At 51.4% G+C, this 24,570-nt stretch overlaps 1 protein-coding gene across 3 annotated transcripts in view; it reads right to left on the reverse strand.

Annotated features, from left to right (window-relative positions):
- Positions 1-289: 289 nt before the first annotated feature.
- AAR2 (AAR2 splicing factor) overlaps positions 290-24,570 on the reverse strand; it is a 44,410-nt gene continuing 20,129 nt past the window's right edge. For 2 of the 3 annotated variants that reach the window (XM_060030858.1, XM_060030857.1), the window contains exon 4: positions 20,956-23,865. In XM_060030858.1, coding sequence (XP_059886841.1) covers positions 23,698-23,865 — 168 coding nt within the window. In that variant the 3' untranslated portion in view covers positions 20,956-23,697. Of the gene's footprint in view, positions 411-20,955; positions 23,866-24,570 lie in introns of those variants that run through there. The other variant, XM_060030859.1, reaches the window with a different exon arrangement.

Here is a 24,570-nt window from a genome sequence, read left to right on the forward strand (position 1 = left end):
AAGGGGACCCCCGATTCGATAAGATTCTGTAGTTGTGCCCTGATGACTCCTCCAGAAGCCAGGTCTCCTCCAACCTGCTCCCTTACTTCTTAGCAGCCACCTGTGGATTGAGGCTTCTTGCATTTTCTAGACCTTTCCTGAACCCGTTTCAGGAAGGACCAGCTCTAAATAACAGACTTGCGACATGACAGTGATAATAACAAAGATAACAACAATAATAACAATACCTGTCTCCTTGAATCCTTTTTACAGCAAGGCAGAACACAGAGAAAATAGTATCTAACGTTTATTTGGCATTTTGCAGCCTACCAACTGCGGGCTCAGATACAAATAATTTACCAAGTGACCGTTGCTGGGGCCACAGAGGTAAACAAGGTGGACGTAGTCCCTGTCCTCATGGAGCCCACATTCTAGTGAGAAAGATGGACAAGAAGCAAGCAGTTAGACAAATCGTGATGATAAGTAGTAGCATTTGATGAGAACTTGCTGAGTGCCAACCACTGTGTTAAATTCTTTGCATGGATTGCTTCATTCAATCCTTACAACAATACTATTTTGAAGTCATAGTATTTTGTCCTCAATATACAAATGAAGAAATTGAGGAACAGAGAGGGTAAGCAATCTGCCTGGGGCCACACAGGCAGCAAGAGGCAAATCTGGGAATTCTGAACCCAAGATTTTCTGATTCCAAAACCCACATCCTCAACCAGGCTATCTCACCCCTTTGCTCTCTGCCCCTCAGTTTCTCTATCTGTAAAATGGAAGCAAATAATGGTAATCCCCTCGTAGCACTGTCGTGATTAACCAAGATAGTGATGGGAAGACTATGTAAATGGCCAACTGTGATCTGCTGGTTTTCTTATTCCTGGCTGAAGCTCTGGCCTCCCTTGCCTGCCCCTCACCCCTGATGGCTGCCTGTGAGTGGCCTAATACACTGCCACCTGGCAGGGCTCTTGGTTCACAGAGAAATCACTGCTTCCCTCACCAGCCCCCTAATGACAACATGGTTCTGTGGCATCTGTGCTGATTTAATTATAGATTAATCAGGAGAGCCAGGGCGGGAGCTCTCCTCTTTTCTCCAGCAAGCTGGAACGTGACCTCTGAGTGCACACACACGTGAAGGACAGAGGTGATCCCCCTCTGGCTCCCTGCCTCAGGGATGAACTGAAATCAGTCCTGATCCCTCCGCCTGGGGCTCGTGGTTCTCCCAGCACCACCTGAACTACACCTCCCAAGCCGAGTTCCCATCTCCAGGCCTTTGCTGTCCCTTAGACACCAAGACACCTTCTTATTCCATCCTGTCTCTTTACAGCCACATTTTCAAGGCTCAGCCTAAATGCCACCTCCTGCAGGAAGCCTTCCCTGATGCCCCAGCTGGGGTGGCTTCTTCCACTTCACTTCTGAATTTCCACAGAAGTTGATCTGGCTTCATATGAAAGTCCTGACTATTCCCTACCCTGAGCTCACCTCCCTCACAGGATGAGATCTCTTTGAGGACGCATGTCCCCAGAGCCCAGCAGGGGTTGGCATCAGTAAACTGACAGAATGAATAGTAAACAGAGTAAATCTACAGAAAAATTCCCACGGGTAACAAGAACCTGGAGCCAAGAGCCTGGCCTCCTTCCAGAGCCGCAGCCTCCTGAGGACCTGCTGGCCCAGGGAAGGGCTCACACATCCACATGTGTGGCCTTTCCTCAGAGGCTGGATGGCTTCTTTGGGCTTCTCCTGCCTTCTTGGGGACTGGCCTCCCAATGCTGTTATCAAGGGTATCAGCAGGCAGGCACAGGCTGGGGAGAAATACAACCCCCCCCTCCTTCCCCCACCAGAACAGACCTAGGCACCACCCTGCTGCTGCCCTATTTCTCCCTGGGGAACCAGACCAGATGAACGACTGCTCAGCCGTGACCATAATGATGATGGTAGAATGTGTTGATTGCATACACCGCTCCTACCCCATCCCACCCCACCACCGTGATCACTGACGTGTATTCTCTCTTTCAAGCCTTCCAGTGACCCAGGGCAGTGCCGTTATCAGCCCCCTTTGCAGATGAGTAAACTGAGAGGTGAAGCGACTTCATTAGCGACAGCAGAGAAGGACTTAAAGCCAGTTCGACTCCAGAGCCTGCGCCCGGTGACTCCCCACACAGGCTGTACCCTAGGCCACCTGCCTCGCTCCAGTCCGGGCCCTTGACCGCTGACCCTGGGGCGCCCTTGCCGCGGGTGGGATCCGTGGGCCCAGGCCGCTGCCCACGGCGCCCGGCACCTGGCATCCTCTCAGGTGGCATGAATGAACCGGCTCATGAATATGCAGGCAGGCCCGCGCGCACAGAGCGCTCTCGGCTAAATCTGATCACAACGCGGGATAAATTAAGCGCCAGGATAAATGCATTAAAAATCACGGTCGGAGGAACACGCCGTTCAGGGAGGGGTCTGTAAAGTGGGGTGAGGAGCAGTGGGAAAAGCTCCGCCAGGCGCTGCCAGCTGCTCCCGAAAGGCCTCAAATGAAGTTCCTTTCCGTGGGAGAGGCCCCTCCCCCCTCCCCCCCGCCCCCCCCCCGGTTCCTATGGAAACGCAGAACGAGTTTAGGAGGGAAAATGCCTGGCGATGAGTGATATGGGGAGGGACCAAGAATAGCTGCTGGGGCTGGGATCGGGTGTCAACAGGGCCTCTTTCCTGACGAGGGATGAAGGGGAGGGCATGGTCCAGCCCAGCAGCAGCCCCCACCCCCTACCCCAAGCCCCGGGCAGCATCCAGAGACAGGCGTGTGGGGAGAGAACCACGTTGGTCCAGACCCAAGTTCCAATATGGGCGGTAGGTGTCCTTGGGTAATAACATAGTAATAATAGCAGCTAGATATCCCCAGAGCATTTGTGCAGTGGCCCCACAAATGGGGAGAGTGAAGCTCAGAGATGTGGAGTGACTTGTCCAGTGTCACACAGGGAGGACTGGGCCAGGCAGCCTGGCTCCAGGCCTCTCTCTTAACCGCACCGCATGCCTGCGATGGCACCGCTCCGTCAAAACAGCGCCTCTTCTCGGGGCAAGTCTTGTTCTTTCATTCAGCAAAGATTTACTGAGCAATTACTACGTTGCAAGCACTTATTCTAGGCACTGGAAATGCCAGGGAGTGAGACAGACAAAGCTGCCTTCAGGGAGCATACTGCATTGGATGGAAATGGGTGGCTTACAGATTTCCTCTCTCTGGCCCAGACAAGGGGTGGGTTCCAAGGTCTAGGCCAGAGAAAGAAAGGTTTTGGGGAGCCCAGGACAGACTGGAGGGTTTCACAGAGCTCGGATGATATAAAGCCTGATTAGCGTTCGGTTGGCTCTGGGTGACAAGCGTGGGCTCTAAATCCAGCTCTGCTACCTGCTGGCTATGAGATCTTGGGCCAGTTCCTTAACCTCTCTGTACCTCACTTTCTCCATCTATAAAATGGGCATAATAACAGGAGGCAGGGTCAATGTTCCCCTCTCTGTGCCTCCAGCTCCGCACTCACCTGAGACTGTGGACAGCTGGAGAGCAAGTGTGACATGTCTGCATTGCTCTGAGGAGGGGAAAGATGCAGCCAGGATACTGCCAGTTGGCAGCTGGTGCTTAGAGACGGTAGGGCAGATGGGAGCCGCTGGCCTTGCAGGGCATGGGGGGCCCGGGGGGCAGGCCTGAGGGGTGTATGAAGGGGGTTGAGCTCCACCAGAGGCTGAAGGTCACCCTGGGCAGAGGAGAGAATGGGGGTGGCCAACACAGAAGGGAGGTGACACTGCCTAGCTGAGGTGCTCAGAGCAGGAAGGGCCAGGAGCTGCCCTGGACAGTGGGGCAGAACAAGGCGAGAGAGCGTGGAGGGGGCTCTGCCTAGAGCTTCCTGGCTGCTGGGGACCAGGCCAGCCCAGGACTTCCTCTCCTCATTCGGTGCCCCTCCATCCCTCATGGCACTGCTCTGTTCTCTGGGGTCTCGCTCTGTTCAGACTTGGGAGAGGAAAGAGCCATCTGAGAAAAAGACAAGCTTAGAGCCAACAGGAAAGAGAGGGAGAAAGAGAGGTGGGGGAGGAAGAGGGAGGGGGAGGAGGAGAGGAGAGGCAGCCACGCAAGAGAGGAGGCCTGACTGTTCTACAGATCGCGGGGCCTTCCCTGTAGCCCCCAGCAGAGCCTGGTCAAGCCTCTGTGCCAGCTTGGTGTTTCGAGTTACGGTCAGAAATGATGCAATATCAAGGACACAAAGCCCTTGACCCAGCAAGTTCACTACTATCGAGCCTAAGAATGCATGTGGACAAGAAGCAAAGCTGCTTCTCCAAGCATGTTCATTACAGAACTGTTCATACTGGAGCAAAATCAGAAATCTGTTCCCCAGCAGTAGGAAAGCGGTTATGCCGGGGTACATACCTACAACGAAATACTATGTGGCTGATACAAGTGACGCTGTGAATGTAACTTTACTGACATGAACAAATAGTCAGAATTTTACAAAACAGCATGTTCAGTGGAATCACATTATTTATATGTGTGTATACACACACACACACACACACACACACACACGTGCATGCACGCATATGAAAAAGCCTAGTGTTTTACAGCCAAATTCTTAACCGCAGCTTGGTGGTAAGAATCAGGGGAACTTGGGCTTCCCTGGTGGCGCAGTGGTTGAGAATCTGCCTGCTAATGCAGGGGACACGGGTTCAAGCCCTGGTCTGGGAGGATCCCACGTGCCGCGGAACAACTAGGCCCGTGAGCCACAACTACTGAGTCTGCGTGTCTGGAGCCTGTGCTCTGCAACAAGAGAGGCCAGCGATAGTGAGAGGCCCGCGCACCACGATGAAGAGTGGCCCCCGCTCGCCGCAAATAGAGAAAGCCCTCGCACAGAAACGAAGATCCAACACAGCAAAAATAAATTGATTAATTAATAAACTCCTACCCCCATCATCTTAAAAAAAAAAATCAGGGGAACTTAAGGAGTTTTTTCATCATTTGTATTTTCTAATCTTTCTTTATCACACGTTCATTGTAGGAGGAGAGAATAGAGCTATATTTTGCATTGATCGTTTTTTAAAAAGTGTAAGTCGGGCTTCCCTGGTGGCGCTGTGGTTGAGAGTCCCCCTGCCGATGCAGGGGACACAGGTTCGTGCCCCGGTCCGGGAAGATACCACATGCCGCGGAGCGGCTAGGCCTGTGAGCCATGGCCGCTGAGCCTGCACGTCCGGAGCCTGTGCTCCACAACGGGAGAGGCCACAACAGTGAGAGGCCCGCGTACCGCCAAAAAAAAAAAAAAAAAAAAAGTGTAAGTCCTTTGACCAGTCATACCAATTCCAGAACACTGTCCTAAGGAAATAATTAGGATAAACACAAAGATTTAACTACAAGAATCAATGATTCGTTGCTTCTCATGGGGAAAAAAAAGGGACATAAGCTAAAATTTTCAGCACTGGGGATTGGTTGAGTAAAGCGTGGTGTAGTCATATGTAGCATGCTACGCAGCCACTAAGAATCATGCTGTAGAAGTTCAATTGTTGACTAGGACAGATGTTTGTGAATATATGATTGGAAGAAAAAACAGGTTTTAGAACATTATGTACTGAAATCAGCCCTTCTTTCTATAATATGTGTTTGATCCAAAATCTGGAAGGATATATGTTTAGATGTTAATGGTTGTTTCACTGACAGAAGTTGATTATAGGTGATCTTAATTTTCTTCTTTACACTTTCCCAATTATTATACGATAAATATATATTACTGCATACTTATTATTACATATGTATTATTACATACAGAGTTTTAAAAATTAATTTTTGAAGAAGCAAAAATAAATAGCCTATTCTGAGAGCTCAGACAGTGAGTGGTGGGCGCTGGACCCCATCCCGACTCCCCTGCAGGGCGGGCAGGGGCTGAAGCACCTGGGGAGAGGGCTGGGAGTGGGGGCAGCCAGCTCTGCGCCTGCCCAAGGAGACTCCCTGCGCCTGCGCTAGCTAAGGAAGCGCCCCCCCCGCCACCCCCCAGGCCTGCTCTCTGCCATTCACCCTCTGGAATTAGCTTGCAGAGACCGTTTTAGGAAGCCTGTGGGCGGTTGGAAGCAGCTTGTGAGCAGAGCTGGGGGCCGGCTGAGAGCTGCAGAGAATGAGTGCCCAGAGGAAGACAAGGCAGAAAATAAAGGGAAGCCAGCACCCTTTCCCATTTTTCTTTTTGGTTTGATTTTTCAAAAACAGTCTCTGGAAAATCCTTGCTTTGGTCCAAATGTTTCCTCCTCCATCTTCCCCCACCTCCTCCAGGCCTCCATAGATGGGCCAAGTCTAAGCCTGTGAGGCCAGGAGCAGGGTTCTGGTCTCAACACTTCCACTATCTTGCTGTGCAACCTCGCACCAGTGGCTCACCCTCTCTGAGCCTCAGTTGCCACTTCCGTCAAATTGGACTAGGATGGACTCAACTTTCTCTTCCCACTCAGAGGCTCTGTGTTTGAGATCCCATCCCAGGAGTGAGGCAGCTGGACCAGATATCTACTAGGCCTCCTTACAGCTCTAAGATTCTGAGATTTGTGCTTTGAGATCCTTGAGAGTCTAACATACGCTGGCAAAGACTCTGGATTTTGCAGTCCATGGGTCTAGAATGCAATGGTATGAAATTGCTAGGAGTCTAGTTCAGGTTCTAACGGAGGGGTTGCTCACTGTTCAATATCAAAGAGTGTTTCTGGGGACATCCCTCTCCTAGCCCCCCAGGCCGAGCGCCACATTTGCCAGCGGCTTGGGAGCTGTCTTCACCAGGTGGGGAACACACATTCGCAGTCCTGGGCCCCTGCAAGGGAGACACATGGGTTCAGACCTCAGGTAGCCTCCTGAAGGAGACGTGGAAATGACAGCTCATGAATAAGGGCCCTCACCGTATGTGGGGCTGCAAGGAGTGAGTGGCCGTTTGGTAGCTGAGCCTCTGCCCTGAACCAACAGCAATATCTCCATTTACTCCACACCACTATGTGCCAGGCCTGCAGGCTACAGAGATTACTGGATCTAAGTGGTACTATGTTTATGCCCATTCTCCAGATGAGGCAGCTGAGGCTCAGAGAGGTCCAATGACTTGCCAAGGTCACAGAGCTAGAAGGAGGTAGAGCTAAAGCTTGAACGCAGATTACCTGACTTGAGAGCCTGCTGCATTGCTCTGCCGCCTCCCTGCAGACCCCAGCCCTGCTGGCCCCGGATGCGGAGTCAGTCATGGGGAGAGGCAGGAAATGGCTTCCACACAATCAGAACTTCCAGAACTAGGACCCAGCGCACAACCCCCGGCCTGCCCACCTTCCCCAGCCAGGGGGTCCACGTTTGTGCCTGCACGTGGTGTCTGCGTGGCTCCGGGAGGGTGTGTCTCTGTCTCTGTGTGGGTGTCCCTGTGCCCAACGTGTGTGTGCGTCTGATGTGTGTGAGTGGTTTGGATGTGGGTGCTGCTGCGTCTGTCCCGGCACGGAGCGTGTGAGAGAGACAGATGAGTGTGAGCTCTGTGGAGCCCGCGAGAGGAAGCCGGTGCCAGAGAGTTCCGGGCTATGCTCCCTCCCGTCCTGCTCGTAGGGGTGGAAGTAGAGACCTTCAGAGGTCCATGGCATTGGGCCCCTGAAAAGCTGCCTGTCCCCCAGGTATCCCCACATATTGCCAAATTGAACCCAGAGTCCATAGTCCCCACGCCCATTGCTTTCCCTGGCCCTCACACCCAGCACCAGCGGGGGAATCTCTTGGAGATTAGGATCCCACATCAGCCTTGGACTTGATTCAGGGAGGACCAGTTAAGCCCCTGCAAAAAGGCAGCTGGGTTCCAGAATCCCTGGTTCTGAGCCCAGCTGTGTGTTCACAGACAACTTTCCTTTAGCCTCTGGACTCCCCTTTCCTCTGCCCTGAATTGGGTCTGCTATTGCTTGTGTCTGTCTTGGGGGGGGGGGCGTGGTTTGAGGAGAAAGTCCTAGAAAAAAGGAGATTTGTGGTCAAAGAACTGGAAGAGAACTTCACAACCACCTAGTGAAGCTACTCTCCTGGTGGATATCTCTGTTAGCCCCATTAAGCTGCCTAGGTTTTACTTGCATACCTCTAAGAACGGAGAACTCACTACTTCCAAAGAGCCCATTCCATTCCGGGCAGCTTTAACTGTAAGTTCTACCTCATACTGAGATTTTAGATCTGCCTCCCATAGCTTCACCCCACGGGTCTCAGCCCTGCCCGCTGAGGCCCATGAGGCTCAACATTGATCATTCCTGCTGAGGTCGGGGTAAGTCAGTACAAAGCCTTGTGGAGACCCTCAGGTCCAGAGGCTGTTTCTGAGGCCAGGTGATAGGTTGAGAACCTCAAAGACACGCCAAGCTGAGCAGACACGGGGAGGCCAAGGGCTGATCATTCTGTTAGGGGCTGATCTCATGGCTGAGGAGATGAGACTCCCCGGTGCTGCCAGGCCAAGGATGCAGGGTGAGGCCGCTATTGCCTGACGGAAGCTTGGGGGTGGCTGCCTTGGCCGGGCCTGGGTCAGGGTCTCAGGGACAGCTCTGAGCTCTGGGGGTCTCTGGGAACCACGGCTTGGAGAGAAGGGCATGTGCGCATAGTGAACAGATGATGGGGAGGGGGTGTGGTTCCCTCCACAGCGCAAGGAGGCCGCCAGGATGAGCTATGATGTGTGCAGGGAGCTTGGCACACGGAGGGCGCTGGGTGAGCACTGCTGTTAGGATATTATTCATCCATCCACCCATTCATTCACTCACTCTCCTCCTCTGCGCCAGGCCCAGGGCTGAGGGCTGGTGACCTGGAGATGAAGCAGGTGCAGCCCCACCCCTGTCCCCGAGGACTAGGCGGGAGGGGACAGACCCCGCTCTGGCGAGTCATCGTGCATCAGTGCACGCCCGGCACACAGACCCCGGCTCCAGATGCAGTGCGCAGAAGGGGTTGTGAGCATCTTCAGCTCAGTGCCCTGCTTGGGGAGGTGGGGAGCACGCAACCCCTTATCCTTCAGGGACTGGGCACTGGGGTTTCACGGGAGCCTGGGGCACAGCCAATACCCTATGTGACAGAGGAGGAAACTGACCCCCGGAGAAGCGGAAGGACTGGTCCAAGGATTACAGCAGGGTTAAGACTCCCGACATGCTTGCAGAGCCGCGGCTTCCTGGTGGGGAACGCAGGTGAGAATGCAGATCTTGAGCTTGCGGCAGGTAGATGAGGCCGCAGGACACTTGCCCTACTGAGCAGCCTCAGCCCCACGCTCTGGGCTGCACAGGGCAGCTGGGATGCCCACCCTGACATGAACATGCTAGGTGACCTTGGACGAAGCCTCTGCTCTCTCTGGGCCTGTCTGCCCCTTGCCCTAAGACAAGGGCACTTCAACTGGATCGGGAAAAACAAGCAGATTTCCCCTCACATGTCAGCTTCCTGCATTGGCTGGGGCTGCTTGGGGCATCACCTTGAGAAAGAAAGGGTGTCATGATCAATTCGTCACATCTCCGGTGAGGGACCGGAGCGGCAGCGTGTGTCGGGGCACAACCTGTCTGGATCAGAGAATCACCAGGAGTCCCCACCTCTGGGCAGCATCGGCGTCGAGTCCACAAACCTGAAGCCTCCACGAATGCCCGCCAGGGACCCTCCTTACTCCATGGGAGGCAGGAAACGCGTTGAACCTCTTTCTGAGGAGCACCCAGGGCATCGTGTGCTATGGCCCAGCCCTGCCCCCAGAGGCCACTGAGCCCAGTTGGCTTGTGATTTGGGCCCATCTTCACAATGACACAGCCCTGATGCACGGCCAGTTCCCCAACGCCTTCCCCTCTAATCGATTCTGACAGAATCGATTAGAGGGGACACTGCCTGCCTTCAGTGTGGACTGAATACAAGTAAAGAGTCTGCGTGGACGCAGTAAGAACTATACAGAGAGTGGAGGGCATGAGCGAGGTCTTCCCCTTGCCTTCCTGGTTCTCGGCACTGTCCTGGACAGATCCGGAAGAAAAAGACTTATTGTGTGCCAGGCACTCCCACTTTCTGTACTTCATTTGCTCTTCACTCTTACCCTGAGAGGTGGTTACTACCCCCATTTTACAGATGAGAAAACTGAGTCCCAGAAAGGTTCAGTAACCTCCCTAGTATTATCATTATGAGCAAGGCTGGAAGTCTGTCATTTCCAGAATCCAGGTGTTTCCTCTTTCTAGCCAAATGGCCATCAGCTGGGTAATACGGTGATATGAGCACCTTACCTGTGGCTCAGAAGGACCTCAGATCTAGTCCCAGCCGCTCTTTCGCTGAGTTACTGTGGGATGTCGACCATTTACATTGCCTCACTTGGTCTTCCGCCCTCACCCGTAAAATTGAATAGTTAAGTCTCTTCTGCTGTCTCAGCTCCCACCCAGCCCCCACTTCTGGTGCTTCGCCTTTGAGGCATATTCGAGAGTGAATGAGTGTGGGCCCGGGCAGGGTCAGGGTCTAACAATAGCAGTTCTCCCACCAGAGGATGGACAGAGACCCCTGTGGGTAAGAATATCGTTCTCCAGCCACACAGAGTAGAGTAAAGTAGAAAAGTTGCAATCCACAGGCTTGCAAATGTGCTTTTGGTTGGCTTGCACAGTGTTGTTTTTTTTAATCTGAATTTGTTGCCAACACTTAAAAATAGAGAAGTTTCATATAAAAATCCAGGTTGCTGGCTTCTCTTGAAAAACTGGAAGCTTTGACAAGTCTGCCTTGAATTGGCCGCCCCGGGCCAGAGCTGGGGAGCAGAGGTGTACTCCCGTCCACTCAGCCACGGGCCTGCCTGACCCCTTGTCAGCATCCGAGTTCGTCTCCCCTGATGCAAAGGGTGAGACCATGGGCTCTGGAGTCAGGCCGGCCTGGGTTAATCCAAGCGGGTGGCTCAATTACAGTGTGACTATCAGAAAGTTCCTTAACTTCTCTGGGCCTGTTTCCTCGCTGGTGAAATGGGGATTCCCATAGTACTTCCTTCACATGGACGCGGCAAGTCTTCCATATGAAGGCAGATGTACGTAAAGCTGCTGCTATGGTTGAAGATGCTGCCTGGCACATAGTGAGCGCTCAGTAAATGGCAACCCTGGTCTCAATCATGGCCACCCCCTCCCGACAGGGGCCGCAGGGTCTGGAACAGCAGAAACAGCAGCCCTTGACGCCCTCCCCAGCCTGGCCTGGGCCCATCCTGGAGCTCTCCCTTGGCTGCACAAATGCCTGTGGGGTGGTGGCAATCTTGGCTGGGTGATGCATCCGAAAACAACAGATCGATAGCCACTCAGCACTCCAATGCCATGGCTGAGGCCCGCGCCACGGTCCAGGCTGCTGGCCAGTGAGTTCAAGCGCTTTCTGTTCAGGCAGAAAACAACTTACCATGTAACCTTGAATGAGTTCTTTTTTCCTCCTGGGATCTTGGTTTCACTAACAGCAGGGTCAGCCTGTGGTCTCTAGTGCTCCTTTGAGCTCTGACATCTTGGGAGTTTTGCAGATGGGAAGGCAATGAAGGTCAAAGCCTCACAAATGCAAGAATGAATTAGTCAGGAAACTTCTGGTTGCAAAGGGCAGGAACCTGTCACAAAGGGGCTTAAAGAAAAGAGGTATTTGTCTTTCTGCGACTGGCTTATTTCACTCAGTATAATGTCCTCAGGGTTCATCCAGCTTGTCACATATTGTAGAACCTCCTTCTTTTTTAAGGCTGAATAATATTCCATTGTATGCATATACCACCTTTGCATTATCCATTCATCTGTGGATGGACATTTAGGTTGTTTCCACATACTATTGTGAATAGTATGAAGTATCAAAAACAGTCAAATTCATAGAATCAAAGAATGGAATAGTGGTTGCCAGAGGGTCAGGGGAGGGAGAAATGAGAAGTTACAAGTCAATGGACATAAAGTTCCAGTTAAGAAAGATGATTAAGTTCCAGAGATCTGCTGTACAACATTGTACCTATAATCAACAATACTGTATTTTACACCTAAAAAATTCTTAAGAAGGTAGATCTCATGTTAAATGTTCTTACCACAATAAAATAAAATTTAGGGAAGAAAAAAAAGGCGTTATTTTGGCTCATTTGAAGGAATCCTGGGGACTGTGGGCTGCAGGTGGTGCTGGATCCAGGTGTTCCAGTGATGTTGTTGGCTCTCTCTCTCTCTCACTCTCACCTCTCATCTCAGCTTCCTTCTGTGCTGTCCTCATCCTCTGGTGCAAGGGCTCTTTTTTCTTTTTTTATGGGTATGATGAGCCCTATTAGGTCCAGGTGAGAGTCCTCTACCACCATAACTCCAAAAGCATGCAGTATCTTTCTGCACCTTCCAGAAGAAGCATCCCAGGGAAGGTGACAAGTGGCTTAGCTGAAGTTATGTGTCTATCTCTGCAGGTAGAAGGATGGAATGAGGTCCCATGATTGGCACTCCTACCAAAGATGACATGGAGTAGAAAAAGGCTTCCTCAAAGCAAAGAAGGCTTGACATCAGAAGGGCGGTGAAGAGAAATGGGTTGTGCAGTCTACAAAACAGCAACTACTGGCCATTCCAGGGCCTTTAGTGCAGGGATGGGGCCTTCTCAAGGAGGGAGAGGTAATCTTCCCATCAACAAAGCATTGAGGATAGACTCTCCCAGACTACGAGGAAGTCGGCCCACTGTTCTGGCAGCGACACTTCCCTCTAATAAATTCTATCTTCTTTACATCTGCCTTGTGTCTGGAGATTCTTTTCCAACCCACGTTTGGACCACGACATTTGGTGGCCTGTACGGGTATCTCCAGGGGGGATCTCTTTCCTCACCTCCTCTCCTCATTCCTTGGGACCCTCTGTGAACAGCCAAGTTGCTGTGGAAGCAATGGAGGAACTCTGGCCAGGGCCACACCCTGGTGTGTTCCGAAGATTCACTTCACCCCAGTAACTGCCGCCCAGAACGGGTGAGGACCCCTCTGTCTTCCTTCTGACTGAGGGCTAGGCCAAAGGGTATCGTGAGGGCACGGGTCAGGCATTTAAAAGCCATTAGGGCGCCTGCCGCTTGAAGACTCCCGTGAAAGGATAAGGGGGTCATGGAACGGACCAGGCTATTAGCGAGTCTGCCCCCGTCAAGACAACTTCTGTGCAACATGAGGCACATCATGGACAAAGCAAAACACAAAGCCCCCAGTCCCTTGGCCACCGCCTCCTCAGTAGGGTTAGAAGAGGAAACCTCAGTCCTCTTTTCTGTTGCTTCTGCTTCTTTCTCCTAGGCTCGGACTGACTCCAAAGGACTCCACCACCTCTAGATCGTCCCAAGAGCTCCTTCCCGTCTTCTAACGGTGAGTCAATTTCCCGCTGGCTTCCGGGAATTCCCTTTTCTGGTCACTGGTGCCTTAGTCACACGGAAATGTCACTGAGACAAAGAGGGATGCCTTTTTGCCCATCAGTAATTCTCAGTACCCCCATTCTATGGCACTGAGGCTAAGAATGTGTTCAGGTACGTCTATCCCCTTGGACTCACAAATTGGAAGGAATTTGACCCAGACAATCTTAAAAAGAAGAGGCTTGGGCTTCCCTGGTGGCGCAGTGGTTGGGAGTCCGCCTGCCGATGCAGGGGACACGCGTTCGTGCCCCGGTCCGGGAAGATCCCACATGCCACGGAGCGGCTAGGCCTGTGAGCCATGGCCGCTGAGCCTGCGCATCCGGAGCCTGTGCTCCACAACGGGAGAGGCCACAGCAGTGAGAGAGGCCTTCACAGAGCAGAGCAGAGAGGCCCGCGTACCGCAAAAAAAAAAACAAAAAAAACAAAAAAAGAGGCTTATTTATTTATTTATTTATTTATTATTTATTTATGGCTGCATTGGCTCTTCGTTGCTGCACACGGGCTTTCTCTAGTTGTGGCGAGTGGGGGCTACTCTTCGTTGTGGTGCGCGGGCTTCTCATTGCGGTGGCTTCTCTTGTTGCGGAGCACAGGCTCTAGGTGCAAGGGCTTCAGTAGTTGTGGCTCGTGGGCTCTAGAGCACAGGCTCAGTAGTTGCAGCGCACGGGCTTAGTTGCTCCGTGGCATGTGGGATCTTCCTGGACCAAGGATAAAACCCGTGTCCCTTGCATTGGCAGGTGGATTCTTAACCACTGCACCACCAGGGAAGTTGCCATTTTCTTTTGTAATATGGCTTGGCCCCAATACAAACTGAGAGAACAAGAACAATGGCCTCTTAATGGGACACTAAATTACAACATGATCCTCCAACTTGATCTCTATTGTCGGAAACTAGGAAAGGATTCCGAGGTTCCATATATCCAGGCCATCATGGCCCTCAGTCAGAATCCGAGCCCAAGGGACTCCTGTCGCATGTGTCTCTCCATTACCACTTTAATGCCTCGCCCTCCCCCCTCTCCTCCTCCTTCAGTTTCACTACCTCGTCCCTCCGCATCTCCCCCTCCACCAGGTATCTTGGATGAGCCTTCTTGTCCCCAGTCTCCCCAGCCTCCTCCTCAACCTTCTGCTCCCCAACCCCACCTCCATACCTGGAAGCAGACCTTCCCTCCCCTCCCGACACTCGGTCACAAGCAGCCCAACGCTCTGAATCGAGTCCCAGTATGCTTCTCCTATGAGAGGTCACTACCGGAGACCTAGGTACTATCAGAGTTCAGGTCCCCTTCCCCATGTCTGATCTCTCTCATATTCAAGGGAAACTGGGCTCCTTTAGCCAGGACCCCTCCGTGTTCATCAGGGAATTCCAGGCCCTAACTATAGCCCTTGACTTAACTTGGCAAGATATTCATGTGGTCCTAACTACCTGCTGCTCTCACGAAGAAAGGGTCAGGATCTGGGCCTTGGCTCAGGCCTGGGCAGATGAGACACATGCCCAAAATCCTAATGAGAACCGAGCGGGGGGAGTCCCATGGGCAGACCCAGGATGGAGATACCAGGCAAATGAAAATGGGCCAGCAGGAGGGCTCACTAGGAGAAATTACATGATTAGCTGTCTACTAGAAGGTATGAAAAAGGCAATCATCAAACCTGTCAATTATAATCAACTCAGAGAAGTCACACAGGAACCCTCTGAGAATCCAGCCCTTTTTCAGGCCTGATGAGTAGAGCCTATGAGGAAATATACCAACCTAGACCCTGAGACCCCTGAAGGTCAGGCTATACTTGCAGTTCACTTTATAAGCCAGGCATCCCCAGAGATAAGACAGAAATTACAGAAACTAGAGCAAGGGCCACAGACCCCATTTTCTGTCCTACTTGACACAGCCTTAAGGTCTTCAACAACAGGGAGGAGCCTTCTAGGAACAGATGAGAACTGAGAGGAGGAAAAATTAAAACGTCACGCTCAATATATGGCTCTTGCCTCAGTCCCTCCCAATCAGGGACCCACGGGAGCCCCTCTCCCGTCTCAGAAGCCACCACCAACCTGCTACCAGTGCGGTCACCAGGGGCACACTGTCAGGAACTGCTGCACCCCACCACCCGTTACGCCGTGCCCTTACCGTCGCCAAAAAGGCCATTGGAAGAGGAGTTGTCCCTCCCACCCTCAAGCGGGTAGGCCAATTCCACAACCACTCAACACCCGGGGTATTTCAGGTCCCAGCCCCCTGGGCCGAGGTCAAGGCCAATTGCCCCTGTGAGTGGTAACTGACTATCAGGATCAAGAACCGGATTGCACTCTAGATCTGGGGCTCCTGGAAGTAGATGACTGAAGGTGCCCGAGGCTCAGTCTACAAGCCCCTATGTTCCCCATAAGACCAGAGGAGCCCCGGGTAACCCTGGATGTAGCAGGGGCTACTGTAAACTTTCTAATTGACACTGGGGCTACTTATTCAGCCCTGACCTCCTTCTCTGGTCCCACTTGCCATTCTTCAATCCTCCTAACAGGGATGGGAACAGGCTCAGCTGGACTTTTAAACTCTATTTTCACTGCCCGACAGCTCTCTCTTGAACTCACACAAGAGACTGCCAACCTAGCAGCTCAAATTAACATGCTACAAGAGCAAATAAATTCTCTAGCAGGAGTGGTTTTACAAAATAGAAGAGCTCTGGACCTCCTAACAGCTAATCAAGGAGGGACCTGTGCAATGTTAAAGGAGGATTGCTGTTTTCTTGTCAACCAATCAGGCAAGGTCCAGACTCAACTTCGAGCCATTATTGAAAGAGCTAAGTGGATTCTACAAGGAGTCTCAGGGGAATTCGACTGGTGGGACTTCAAGACTAATATCTGGTCCTGGTTCTCTTGGCTAACCCCTTTCCTAGGCCCTATAGTGGCTTTTCTACTTCTACTAATCTTCGGGCCATGTATTTTTAACCTCCTTGTTAAGTTTGTCTCTTCCAGAATACAACAAATAAGCCTCCACATGGTGATGCAACAAGAATACCAGCCAGTCAACACTCGTACAACGCTTGAACAGGCCGCCATCACTTTCCACGGGGCCCGCACTCCTCCCTAGATACACCCTGACAGAGCAGGCAACGGGAACCCAGGGCCCCATGAGGCCTCCGCTCAGCAGGAAGCAGCCAGAGAGTTCATTGTCCCTTCTCACAAAAGGGTTCCCCGAATGCTTGAGAGGCAATTAGGCAGTTAGGTAGATATGAGCAGGGTATACAACAGGGCCAAGGAATTGGCCCTATAAATACAGGGGGGAATGTGGTGCTCCAAGGACAATGGTGCTTCAAGGACAAAGAAAACCGGCCTGAAAAAGTTTCAGCATTACACTCCCTACCGGACGCTTAATTGCCCTCCCCAGCATGTTGCGATGGTTACGAAATTCCTGAGCCCACGTGGGACAACAACGGGACCTGTCCCAAATAAGGGACCTGTCCCAAATAAGGAAAGGCAACGGGACCTGTCCCAAATAAGGAAAGGCATATGCCCTGTCCCACTCCCACCCTATAGAAGGAAGGTATATGTGCCTCGACCAATCAGTAAACAAAATTTTCACCTCGGACCATTCTTTTGTTTTCTGGCTATAAAAACTGATCTATAGCACATGTTCAGGCTCGACTCTCCCAGACTACTAGGAAGTCAGCCTGCTGTTCTGGAAGAGACCCTTCCCTCTACTAAATTCTATCTTCTTTAAAAAAAAAGAAAAAGAAAAACCCAAAGCATTGCTGCACTTAGCCCCATGTTTGGAGCAAGGCAGTATAGGATCATGAACAAATGATTCTAGCCTTGGGAAGCAACAAGAAAAGCACTCCACATCACCAGACTGTAATGCCAAGGGCCAGATATGGGCGTGGTTCTGGCTGTAGATGCTGTGAGGGGATCAGGAAGGCTTATGAGAAGCCCTCGGTGGCTGAGGAAAGGAAAAGGACAGAGGCATGAGGCGGTAGTTAGGACTTAAAATCTGGAGAGGAAAAATCGAGAACGGATGTGAGGTGTGAAAGGTAGGAGTGGGGATGGATTAAGTGGGGCCGAGGAAACATGGTTTTGACTCTGGCAAAATACAATAAAAAACCGTAACACTGAGAAATGCTAGAACAAAGTATAGGTTAGTATAAATTTCATCTTGATATGGGAATAGACTTTTCAGCATTAAAGCAGTGGGAAAAAGATCAAATCAAAAAGAACAAGCTTGGCATATTTGACATAAAAAAGTAAAGTATACATTTCAAAACATCATAAAATTAAAAGGCAAATTGGGGGAAATATTTCTAATATTAAGATATAAGACAAATGTATATTAAAAAAAAAGAAGATGCAAAAGAAAAATGGGCAGAGGCCATAAATAGACAATTTCCAAAAGGGAAATCAACAATGGTGTAGCCTTCTTCATTCAAAAATCGAGAAGAAGAGACGCCCCCTCCATCCCCTACATCCTGTTCTCTACCTTTGGGCTCCTAGACTCGGAACAAAACAGCTTATTGATCTACGGAGGATGTCTGGGCATTAAATCAACCCCTCAGAGGCCTCACATATGGCAGTAAAGCAAAGACCTTTTGCAAATTCAACAGCAACTCTGGCAGGACAGGGTGGGAGAGGCCTCTACTCAGGTGCGCCCCAGACGGAGCAGCCCCTCGGGGTCCCCAGTGGTCCACAGAGTCTAGAAGCAGACTCCTTCTGGACCAGATGCAGCTCCCCCTCCTACCACACCCAGGTGCCACCTCGCCTGAGCCAGTCAGTCCATTGTACCCAAGGCCAGCTCCGGACACTAAGAGTCTGGGTGGAAACATTAGCAAGCTGTCATGAACCAAGAGGCCAGTGGGGCCTGCCCACCACCCTTGCAAGTGGCTGACACTGTCAGTTATCAGGCTGGCAGCCTTGGATCCACTGGTAATTATCACAGATTATGTAACCGTTCTTATTAAGGAGAGCTGTGTGGTGGCAGGGCCGTGCCGGACTCAGACAGGCTGGGATTCTGGCTCTGAGACTCGTGAGCCTGTGCCTCACCTCTCTGAGCCTTGTTTCCTTGTCTGTACGATGAGGAATGATAAGACCTTCCTTGAAGACCTACGGCTCTGCCTGAATAACGTGAATAAAGGATCCAGCACGTTCCCAGCAGAGAAGAGGGAGCACCTCCCCCCTCCATGCCGGCTCACGTTAGTCACCTCGAAGTCCATGGACATTCCCTGGTGGAGATGGGTGTGTGAACGCTTCTTGACCAAGACAAATTAGTACCAACAGCCCTCAACTCTGTGAGTCACGAGAACCCCCGAACAGCAAGTGTGACCCTCCTCAGCACTCGCTGGCAGTGTGACCAGAGCCTGTCGCGGCCCTGACTCATTTACGGCTTCTCAACAGAGCAATCGAGTCCCCTGCCTCCACCCCGACAGCCCAGAACTCCTGTGAGTTCCTCCCCAGCCCTTCACCATTGCCTCACCTGCCCTAAGGTACCATGGACATCTGGGAACAGGCAGGGCTGGCAGATCCCTGATGGCACAGTAGACAGGGGACTTGTAGGGTGGGGGTGGGAGGACCCCACGAGTCAGTATTCTGCCCAGATTCTGAGACTTCAGAGGCGAGGTTATCAGGCTAGAAGGGCCCTTGGAAGACATCCAGTCCATCCCTGATCCGAGTCATGAATAGCCCCAGCGTGCATACCTGATATCACTCTGATTGAGCCAGCGTCATCCCTCACCTCCACTGCACTAGCCTTCTTACTCGTCTCCCTGCTTCTACCCAGCCCCCTGCAGTCTATGTCCAACAGGACAGCTGGTGACCCTGTTAAAACAAAAGCCACTCTTCTGCTTAAAACCCTCTAATGGATCCCATTTCACTGACTAAAATGCAACATTCTTACAACAGTCCCTAAGCCCTGGACAATCTGATTGCTCTGTACCCTCCCAGATGTTCTCTCCTTCCATTCTCTTCTTGATCACTCCACTCACACCATGCTGACCCCCTGGTGCTCCTCCAACACATCAGACATGCTCCTGCCCCAGGGCCTTTGCACTCACTTCATTTTGCCTGGAACACTTCCCTCAGATAACCACATGGCTCCCTTGCTCACCCCCTTCAAATCCTTGCTCAAGCGTCACCCCATTTAAATTGCAACATGTCCCCTTACCCTGCCAGGACTCCCAACTTCCCTTATCCTGCTCTATTTTTTTCCAGAGCATTTCTCACAACTAACATACTCTTCAGTCTGTTTATTACACTTATTGCCTGTCCCTCGCCCCACTGGAATGTAAGCTCCCAGGGGCAGGAGCTCAGAGAGTATTAGTTGGGTAGAGAAGGAATGAAGCCAAGCTCTGCCCCCTGCAGTTTCTTCCACGGGTCCCAGCTCTCCCTTCTAAAGGATGCAGAGACCTCCTCCTTCAAGACAGCTCTCCCAGCTTCTCTGCTCTTTGGTGTAGGTCCCACATTTTTCTCTGCTTCTCATGGGATGGCTCCCTCTCCTCAAGATGAAACTCCATCTGTCGGCATACCCTTAGCGGTGTAGAGTCCAGACTTGAGCCAGGTAAGAACGTCTGGAGGCGGACAAAGGGAAAATGGAGAAATTGTGCGGAGGGAAGAAGCAAGACAGAGATCCAAGGAAGAGACCCCTGTGGAGTTCCTTTCGAACAGGCGTCTGACGTTGGACTGGGAAGCCACCGACTTCTCCCACCTTCCTCCCACCGAGCATTTTAACTGACAGCCTGAGAACCCTGAGGATCCCTGTTTTCCAGAGAAATCTGTTGAGTCTACACAGGTGAGCACCAGACTGAGGACACAGGACAGAAGGCCTAGCAGGTGGGGGAGGGCTGGACACACTCCTCCCCCACCCCCCAGCAGGGAGCAGCTGATGTTACCTTGGCTCTCAACCCCATCTCAGCAGGGAGGCCAGTCCAGAGCAGGAGCCCAGGGTTTGTGGGGAGAATGAACCACCTCGGAGACAGACGTTGGATGTTGAGGAGAAGGGTCTAGAAGGGCCTACTGACAACAAAGACTGCCTGGGCCAGATGTGGTGAACTCCAAGGTGAGGCAGTGCCGTGGTCAGCGGGGGTGGTTCTGCAGAATCACAGGACCATGCGGCCCCCAGTATTAGCACGTGGCTCAGGTGAGCTGCCCAACTCTGTCCTGCTTTAAGTCTGGCGGACGTGACTCAGCGATGGCTTTGCCACGGCATCCTCTGCATTGCCAGCCCCCGTTTCAGCAGGGGATGGCATCTTGGTCAAGCCAAAGTCTGATTAGTTGGAGAAACCAACATGTCAGAGCACCCTGAGAATATTAAATAATATTTATAAAGGGATGACGTTGGGAAAATAATTACCGATGGTAAGAGGCAATCAGCGGCGGGAACTCCTCCACTGCTCAAGTGGTAAGAAATTAGACGGACCGGGGCTATGAGCAGCGAGGGTTTGTCACGGGGACAGCAGAAGGGGTTGGAAAGTCGCTACCTCTGCTGATTCTGTTAATAGGATAAAGCAGCCTCGCAAACAAGAGCCAGACCCCAGGAGGCCTGCATTTGAGGGGATTTTAAAATCAGGCCAGCTCCTGCCAATAGCTTCACTTTTAGATGTGTTAGAACTGGAAGGGAGCTTAGAGATCAGCAACGCCACTGGTTCTCAGTTTTCAAGGTTTCTGCTTTCCAAAAATACTGCAAGTATTAAGTAATAATTAATTTGTTTTCACATTTTTTATTCATCAAAGACACAGAGGACTGCCAGCTGGGAGAAGGAGAAGACACAGCATCTATGTCACTCTAGCCCCCAACAAGAGACCTATTGTTTTTTTTTTTTGTCAGCCCAGCCATATTATCTCATGTAAATATAGTTTCCCTTTGAAAACATTTAAAACACAAGGTTCCATTTTTAAGTGGAGGGAGCCTGAAGGAGCCTGGAGTATCTTTACCAGAAATCTTCAGTCCAAGCAAACTCTCTTACTTTATACAAAAATACACTGAAGCCCGGAGAACGTAAGTGGCTTGCCCACGGTCACACAGCTGGCTGTCAACAGGGCCAAGCCTAGATCCGGGGAAGCAGGAAGAAAGCAAGCTGTCCTGGACATGCAAGGGTAGGGAAGGAGTAAATCACAGTAGTGAATGCAGTACTGAGTGCGGACCCTGGACACCAAAGGGCTTGGTTTGACTCTTGAGCTCAATCCTTACAAGCTGTGGGACCCTAGCAAAATGACGGAAGCTCTCTGAGCCCATTTTCCTATCAGTAAAATGGGGATAATAATAGCACTTACCACGTACTGTTGTGAGGATTAAGTGAACTAACAGAACAGAGCACTTATACATTGTAGCTGCTTTTCTTTAACCCATTTGTGTGAGTGGGCGCGGTTGGGGGGTGTATGTGTCTGTGCAGACATAAGACCAACAAGCTTAGAGAACAGGTCACATGATCCAACTTCCAGATGCTGCCCTGTCAAGGCCAGTGGGAGACAAATTGTCCCAGTGGAGCTCTAGGTACTAAATTGCAATGCTGTTACTTCTAGGTAGTAACTCAAAACTGAGTGTGCCTCAGAACCCAGGCTGCACCCAGATTCACTGCCTCCGAGTTCCTGTATGGTGGGACTTGGGAGTCTGAACTTTTAAAAATTATTGAGATATAATTTACACACCATAAAATTCACCATTTTAAAGCATACACTTGTATGGGTTTTTATGATACTCATAAGGTTGGCCAACCACCACCACTACCCACTTCCAGAACCTTGTCATCACCCCAAAAAGAAACCCAGTACCCATTAGCAGTCACTCCCCCTTCCCCACTCTCCCATCCCCTGGTAACCACTAATCCCTCTGTCTCTAAGGATTTGTCAACTCTGGACGATTCATAAGAATGCAATCGTACAACATGTGGTCTTTGCGTCCAACTTCTTTCACTCTGCACAGTGTTTCCAAGGTTTGTCTATGCTGCGGCATGGATCAGGGCTTTATTCCTTTAGAATCTGCAATTTTAACAAGCTCCCCAGTAGTTCTGATGATTGGGCTTTGGGGAGAAAAAGAACAGCAAATTCACACAAGGTGAACCTTCTGGTTGCTATATAGATACAGGGCCTCAATCATTCCTGCAGGTGTGCCCATCTCAGAAGCCCCGCTGGTGACAGGAGACATCGCTGGTCACTTGCCTCCTCCAGAGCCTGCAGAGGTTGGGCAGGGTCTCCTGGTGCCTGGTAGGGAGGACATGTGCATCTAAGGACAGTGCCTGGCTGCGGTGGGAACTGGGCAGATGAACTATGAGACTCACACAAGGGGATTTAGTCTCAACTCCAAGACTTTAATGTACGTTATGCTCTTGGAAAAACAATTCCAAGGAGACAAGTGGAACCGAAAGTCTTAACCGGAGGGGATTCTTATTCAGAAACCTAGTGTGAGCCGCAGCCTTGGGAGAGAGCAGCACAGGGACTCTGATCACAGTACAACAGTGTGAGGTCAGGGTGGCAGGGCCTGTGTGTATGATGCGCGGGCCCTCAGGACTCCCAGGAAACCGGAGCACCATCACTCCTGTGGCTGACAGCCCTACAGCAGGACGGGGGGTGGACCCAGGCTGACCAGGTCATCTCTGGAGCTCTGAATAAAGGCACAGAACTTCAACAGGGCCAAAGAAGCCTGTACAAAGCAAGAACCTTTCTCTTTTGTCGTTGAATCTCCAGGTCATCAGAAACACTCGTGCTGGCTCTGGTGAGGAATGGGGCCATTCAAAGGGTCACCAAGGCCCACTTCTGGGTCTGAGGCCTCAGAACGGAGCAGATGGGAGGGGTGTGGCACTAGCAACGCCTCTGAGGTCAGGGGCTGCAATGATCTTGAAAGATTATCCACTGGGACCTCTGGACAGGAGAAAGGGACTTAAAGCAAAAGCTGACCACTCGTCAGATTCAACCCAACTGTCTTCTGTTATGCCCTCCCCAACCTGGGGCTCCAGGGTGGTCACACACCCATGTTTTCTGTGACGTATTCCCATCCAACAAGGGGCAGGCAGAAATCCTGGCTCATCTCCCTATTACCCTCTGATTAACTTTTAAAAAGTCACCAACTGACATCTCAGACTCCTGGGCACTCCAGGGTTTCTAATCGTTCTACGGAATAAACAATCGGTTCTCCTGGGCTTTTGGCTCAACTTCTTCTCTTCTGGGAGGAAGCAGGCTGCTGCTGAGGCAGGTCTCTCCCAAGAGCTCATCTGGAATTCAGTTAGGTTATAGCACCGAGGCCAGGCTGACGGCGAACCCACAAATGCGCCTTCTAGATGGGGTACAGCCTCGCTGGCACTGAAGGAACTTATTTATTGGTGAAGGAGGGAATTCTGGCTCCATCTTTGTAGAACCTGGCAGGGCTGCTGCCCCAGTAAGTCCCAGTAGGACAGGTGAATGGAGGAGCCAGGACCGCAGCCGTGGGGAAGGGGCCTCCTCTGGCTGAGAGCTTTTCCACTTAGCCAGTCCCCACGCCCTCGGGAAGAACCACCACCACCGGGGCGCAGTCCTCAGGCTCCGCCTCAAAGTCCCACTGAAACTTCTTGGTTAGGTGAGCTTGGAACTTTTCAGCTTTCTGCCTCAGGGTGGCATCCACGGCAACGCTGCAGGCGGATGAAAAGAAAACCTACAGAGAACAGAGGATAAGTCACTCCTGAGAACACAGAGGGGCTGAGAAAGCTGTGGAAATTTCCTCGTGGCGTTCAGCTCTCCAGGGTGGGTGGATCAGCCGCTGCTGGCACAGGCTCAGGACACCTACTGTGCTCCCCCCAAACCAAGAAAGAAGGTCCAAGCCCAGCTGAGAAGCTCGGGCAGGACCAGAATGGAAAATTACTATCTTGGGCAGAGATGCCCCACTGAGAGTAAGGCCAGCGGGGCCATCACCCTGGCCCTGCTCTCCGGGGAGATCTACTGGGCACCTGGACAGTAACTTAGAAAAAGAGGCAGTAAACAAAACTACAATGAGATATCATCTCACACCAGTCAGAATGGCCATCATCAAAAAATCTAGAAACAATAAATGCTGGAGAGGGTGTGGAGAAAAGGGAACCCTCTTGCACTGCTGGTGGGAATGTGAATTGGTTCAGCCACTATGGAGAACAGTATGGAGGTTCCTTAAAAAACTACAAATAGAACTACCATATGACCCAGCAATCCCACTACTGGGCATATACCCTGAGAAAACCGAAATTCAAAAAGAGTCATGTACCAAAATGTTCATCGCAGCTCTATTTACAATAGCCCGGAGATGGAAACAACCTAAGTGCCCATCATCGGATGAATGGATAAAGAAGATGTGGCACATATATACAATGGAATATTACTCAGCCAT

This window comes from Delphinus delphis, chromosome 15 (genome assembly GCF_949987515.2).
Source record: "Delphinus delphis chromosome 15, mDelDel1.2, whole genome shotgun sequence".
NCBI classification, from domain to species: Eukaryota; Metazoa; Chordata; class Mammalia; order Artiodactyla; family Delphinidae; genus Delphinus; species Delphinus delphis.